Below are 6,000 nucleotides of genomic sequence, written 5' to 3' on the forward strand. Positions count from 1 at the left end.
GTCTTTTACCCATGACTTTGGGAAACAGAGGGCTTGAGTTGCACAAGGTACTCTGAACTTCAAGGTAAAAAGGAAGGATTTACTTGTTCTGAAGAGACAGTTCCACCTCCACCTACCTTGTACTGGCCATGCCAAATGCAAACACTCGGAATGGCTTTATCAGCACTATTAAGTTTTGAAAAACCAGGAGTGGGGCTTCTGAGGGGAATGGAGTATTTTAGGCAGTTTGGTTTCCATTGCATCTACAGAGAAAGCCAGTTACAGATCTGGTCCCAGATCCCTCTTTAAAATGTGATTTTACATGCCTTTGAAAACAGAAGCTTTTATCTTTTAGTGGGAACTGATATTTCTGTGCTCCCATTGCTCTAGATGAGACTATTGTGCCTCCTGACGTGCCAAGCTACTTGTCTTCACAAGGGACTCTTTCTGACCGGCAGGAAGCGGTCATCAGAGTCGATAACCAACAGCCCAATGGGCACGTCGACAGCAACGGTGAGAACCGCTTCTATTGTTCCTTCTGTAACATCTGAACTTGATGGGAGGAGGTAGAAATCGCAGTACAGAGTACTTCTGGGCTTGTTAGGGGTTATCTGGGAGATCTGCAGAATGTAATTCTCCAGCTACTGCATTTATGCAGAACGAGGATGTATCTCTCACTGCACGAAGCTGTGCTCTCCCGGTAATAACAGCGTCCCTACAAGCAGGCAGCTTCAGGAACTGCTCGCTCAGGCCCTAAGGACTTATTTTTTTGCTAATTTTGGATTAGCTTTTTGGCACCAGCGTTACTCCTAGTTAAGCTCTACTAGAAAATACATTAGCATTGCCTGGCCCTGCCTTCAGGCTTAGAAATTAAATGTTGGGGTTTTACAGCAGTTAAAGGCAGCATGTTGGGAAGGAGCAGCTCAGTGTTCTAAACAAAGATTCTCCTCAGCCTGTACAGCATTAGTTCTGTTAAACGTTACCTTAAAATTATCTATTATCTCTAGTGCTGTTTTTCCCCCCCTTTCACAGCTTTTACAGTAGAAATAAGACTTAACAGAGTCATTTAACTGAGCAGATGGTTGTAATCTTTAGCCAGATGGTTCGTTTGTTACAGGTATGTGTCAGACCGATGCTGGAAGGTGTCCAGATGTTGAAGCTCCTGCTGTAGGTTGCAGACAGCCAAAGCTGTGCATCGGCTATAATAAAGACACTTGGAAAACCGAAGACATGGCTGATGGAATCCTTGTTCCAGATAAGACAGGTACTAAACCCCATTAATCTGGAAAGGTATTTGGTGTTTGTACAGATCAGAAAGCCCTCCAAGTCAGACAGCGTTAAAACAAGAGATTGTTCTCAGGTGTGAGCACAGTAAATTTACTTTTCTCCTGCTCTCTTTGATCCTGTATGGAGCTTGGGTAGCTTGAATTGGAGGAACTGTCAGAAAGAGGCAGACTGAAGCTCACAGTTGCTGCTCCTTGCAGCTGGCTGATTGGTATTTTGAGTTGAGCTATTCCTAAAATGTGAGAGCACTTTCAAGCTGAAGGTGTTAAAATGTTCCATGCTTTCTAAAGGCTCTGTCAGCTCCAGAGCTCAGCTTTGGCTTTTCATTCGCAAAACTTACAGGTTATTTTGGGCACTACACCTGCCTCTGCTCTTTGCCAGTTTCTTGGGTGTTACACTTGCACTGTTCTATTTGTGACTGTGTTTTCTGTTCTCATGCTGTATTGTAATAACCAGAGGGAAACAGCCAGTGAAGCACATTTTCTCTCCAGGAGAAACTGTAAAGTTTAATAATGGAAAGTTGTGGAGTGCACTGAGGAAATTAACTTTCAACAGTTAGAAACTCCTTCCTGCTTTGAGCTCTGTTCATCTGCTAATGCCACTGACAGCAATAACATATCTTAGGATAACTGCGTGAGTTGACAGTGATCCCTGTAAAGCAGCAGCACAAACTAAGAAAGGTAACTCTGTTTTAAAGCAGGTACAGGGAAGTTCCACTTTCTGTTTCTACCCTTAGAAAGTCTGGAAAGGGAGATAAATACATAAAGGAAATAAAAACATAAACCCAAAACTTTATTTTAAAGCAAGTCACAATTTTTTTTTTTTTGAGTAAAATAAAACCCAACAAATCAAATCTATTAATTGGAACTACCTTTAGTTATAGCTGGAGTTCTGATAGACGCAGGTACTTCTAGCCCTATATAAATCCAAGAAAGGTGTGTATTAGTGAGAGAGATTCCCCCACTGCCTAAACAGAGCTGCCTTTCCTTCCCTTCTGCAAGCTGTGCCTCGGAGCTGACAGCTTCCACCTGCTTAATGTGTTTGTTGCTGCTCTCCCTTCCAGGCTATGGGCTGCCCGTTGTGTGCACGGACTGCAGCGGCAGCACAGACAGCACCAATGTCCACATTTACCCCAAGGAGGCCGAGTACTACTCCGAGAGCCTTAAGACTCTGGAGAGCACCTGCCCAAACGCACTGAGCAGCAAGGAGCGCAATAGGAAGCGGGGTGCAGGCACCAGCCTTCTTCATCCTCAGCCGTGCAACGGGATTGCCAGTGGCAAGAGGATGGACACAGACGGGACCCTCTACCCCAGCAACCACGATAGAATAAGACCTGTGAGCACCACCAGCCCGCTGCTTGCAGACAAACAGGGTATGTGATCCCTTGGGGATGTCTCTTTCCCCCCTCGTGCAATGTAATTCCATCTGGGTTTTAGCAGAGCCCTGTTTTCTCCCATCTGCATTTTTGCTGGCTCAAGGGCATAAATCATAGAATGGTTTGGGTTGGAAAGGACCTTAAGATCATCCACTTCCATCCCCCCGCCATGGGCAGGGACAACTCACATTAGGCTGTGTCAGCCACTGCTCTGTCGGAGCTGGCCTTGAACACTGCCAGGGATAGAGCATTTACTGCTTCTTTGGGAATGACAGTGGCAGGGCTGGTTTATGGGGTGTGCTGGAGGCTGAGCACCACCTAACCACACTGCTTCCCTGGCTTGTTTCACAGGCTCTTCACAAGCAGCAGCAAAGCTTTCAGAGCTCAACAACCTTAACTTGGTGAGGGCTTCACCAGCAGGAGGGTCACTAAAGCAACTGAACGTGCTTCCAGAGATACCCCCAACACTACTGGATTTGCAGAGCGAAGCAGGAGTGAACCAGCCCCTCCTGTCCAATGGCGACGCACCCGAGCCCTGCGACTCCCATCCTGAGCTGAAGCCACCCCATAGAGCGCTGGACTGAGAGGACACAGATTAACACACACACTAGTTTATTATTTTTCCCTTTTTTAATATTTCTTTTGCACAGAGTATAGAGGCTACTACCTCAAATCTTGAACTGATGACCTGTCAGAGGCAAACAAACACCTGAGGTATGAGAAACAAGCTTGTATGGGGAACAAACTCCTGTTCGAGCGTCATCTGTTTGTACATAGTTTAAAACTTCCCTGAGAAGTATGAAGTGTTCAAAAGTTGACTTGCATATGAAGCACATAAATGCAAGGGATTATTGTGTAAAGAGAAAAGTATTTGATACAGTTGTACATAAGAGTTTTCATATATAAATATATATATATATAAATATATATATATCTTTTACAGAGGCTATTTTAATCTTTAGTGCATGGAAAACTGAGTGAAAATTTACCATTTTGGCAATATTGTTTTCACTATCAGGTTGCTGTTAAAACTTTGTGAGAGAAAATAATTCTGGTGCCTTAAATGCATAAGCAGAACTGTTCCAAAGGGATTGCCCTCTTTTCAATGGAAGTTCCTTTAAGTCACGTTATCAATTGGGTTAACTTAGCACAAATTTCCTTCCCCTCTGAAATTTATTGCACTTACATTTAGAATGGAGATTTTCAACTGTTTCAAATGAAGTTTCTAGGGAAAAAAAAGTGTGGTGAGGGATTACATAGCAACCTGATGTAGTCCTGGTGGTGGAAGAAGTTAAATTCCATTTTTGTTTTCCAAACAGCAGAGAAATTAAGTGTTTGAACTGTGACGTTTGAGCAGACCACACAAGAGGCACTAAATAATCCACCAACAGTGCAGAGCCCCAAAACAACCAGGCAAAGGCATTTGTGACTGGAGAGCACCAGTACAAAAGCAGTAACGCACAGAGTAAATGTGGGGTGGTCACAGGCACTGCACTGCTCAAAGCACCTCGCAGCAGAGGCGTTCTCATCTGCCCTTAATACACTGGGCACCTCCAGCCCTAACACAGCCACTTCCCTTTGCAGCTGGACACAGCTTTGCCTCTGGAAGGTACATGGAATGATGGAGCTTGGCCCTGTTTGGAAGGAAGAGCCTGTGCCAGTAAATGCATTTTCACACCCAAAAGAAATCCATCTGTTCTGGAGGGGGTTTGAAACCATAGAGCTGTTTTGACAACAAAGCTAAACTCACGCTCCTGAGCTGACAGCTGTACCCTTAATTCATCTGATACTTCTCTTTCCTGCAACACAATATTACATTTTCTCATTGAACACCATTAACCCAACCCGCAGCCAGACTCCCTATATGAAAATATCCGCTTCAAATGAATTAGGCTGCCTTGTGTAGCAGCCCTGGCCTGCTCAGAAATACACTCATTCAGAAGGGAAACTGTATAGTTATGGTTGAAAGGGCTCTGTTAAATGGCAGTGTCCCAAGTATTTTTATGTGGTCTTTTAAGTCTGTCCGTGAATAGGGGGGAAAAAAGAACTACCCGCATTGGTCACACAGATCTTTGTCACTTCTGACTTCAGGATGACGCTCTGTACTTACAGAAAGGCTGCTCTCTGTTGGTACCTGTGGATGGAGAACTCCCAGTTATTTGTAATTTGAGTTCTGCTAACATAAGGTTGCTAACTCTGGTGATGACTACTTTGGGGGAAGGTTTATTAGTGGGGGGTGTTACTGTTTTTTCCCTTAGGAACAACTCAAACACCAGTTCCACTGAAGCCAAGTGGTGGAAATCCACCTCTGCTAGTTTGGTGAAGCTCAAAACAAGCATCATAGGTAAGGGCAGATACATTTCATTGCTGTTCAGTTCCATCACTTTCAGCTCTGCCTGTGCTGGTGGATTCAGTGTGGACCAGCTGAACCTGACCTTGAGGAAGCAAGGCATAACTCAGCCAGGTACCTGTCTTTATCAGTCCCTGACTATTGACATGTTTGCACTTTGGGGCAGGTGGCTGATGATGGTGAGTGCCAAGTTGATTCAAAGCAAAGGAAATGGATGTTTGGGAATTACGAACCCAGCATCATTTCCCCTTTACCAGAGGGCAAACTGCGCTGCGGAGCCCACTTGCAAGGTGCAAACATTGGGAATGATTGGGAAAGATGGGAATGATTTACTGAGCTCGTTTTGCTGGTGGAAATGTCATCACCATTGCAGATACCAAGCATATTTGTCACATTAACATTGGAAAGTAATGTTTCTGAATCAAGTTAACTGCCTAATTTTCTGACTTCCACTAAATATGTGAATTTGCTGCTTCTAAGAGGCAATGTGAAAGAGGAAGTATTACTTTTGTGTACAAAGTTATTTATTTATTAGAAAAATTTGGTACAATGTTGTACATTGACAAACATGTAAGATATTGAAGTGTCTAACAAATGGCATTGAAGTGTCTTTAATAAAGGTTCATTTATAATATTACAGCTGTTTGGTTGAGAGTGAGCATTTGGGAGTTTGGGTTGAAAATACAATAAAAGTCTAATCTGTTGCTATACTCTTTTCTGTCTTTCTCTGACAAAACACCTGAAATCAGACCCAAGACTCTACTGTGAGATACTGTAGATCAGCACAAGATGCTGGCCACCTGAACTGATGTATGGGGTGGAATTTGGGGGCTGGGGTGAAAGATACAATAAAGACTTCATAAGAAATACAGGTCTAATATATCAGCTTGCTTAAGTAGTTGGCAAGGTGTCTTATCTTGGCACTGAGATGACCAGATGAGCTGTGTGCATTAAAGATGGAAGAGAAACAGGGCTGGGATAGCACCGGCTGTGGCTGCAGTTGTGAACACCT

The 6,000-nt window shown here is 43.8% G+C and overlaps 1 protein-coding gene across 5 annotated transcripts in view; it reads left to right on the top strand.

The window, feature by feature from the left end:
• LRIG1 (leucine rich repeats and immunoglobulin like domains 1) overlaps window positions 1-5,698 on the top strand; it is a 90,988-nt gene extending 85,290 nt beyond the window's left edge. For 3 of the 5 annotated variants that reach the window (XM_061455808.1, XM_061455809.1, XM_061455805.1), the window contains exons 16-19: window positions 370-492; window positions 1,097-1,243; window positions 2,327-2,635; window positions 2,990-5,698. In XM_061455808.1, the coding sequence (XP_061311792.1) occupies window positions 370-492; window positions 1,097-1,243; window positions 2,327-2,635; window positions 2,990-3,222 (812 nt within the window). In that variant the 3' untranslated portion in view covers window positions 3,223-5,698. The remainder of the gene's footprint in view (window positions 1-369; window positions 493-1,096; window positions 1,244-2,326; window positions 2,636-2,989) is intronic. The other 2 variants (XR_009743818.1, XM_061455807.1) reach the window with 2 other exon arrangements.
• Window positions 5,699-6,000: the final 302 nt, after the last annotated feature.

The sequence above is a fragment of the Pezoporus flaviventris genome, unplaced genomic scaffold (genome assembly GCF_033815535.1).
Source record: "Pezoporus flaviventris isolate CSIRO_AGI_PZ_B2104156 unplaced genomic scaffold, CSIRO_AGI_Pfla_v1 ptg000021l, whole genome shotgun sequence".
Taxonomy (NCBI): Eukaryota; Metazoa; Chordata; class Aves; order Psittaciformes; family Psittacidae; genus Pezoporus; species Pezoporus flaviventris.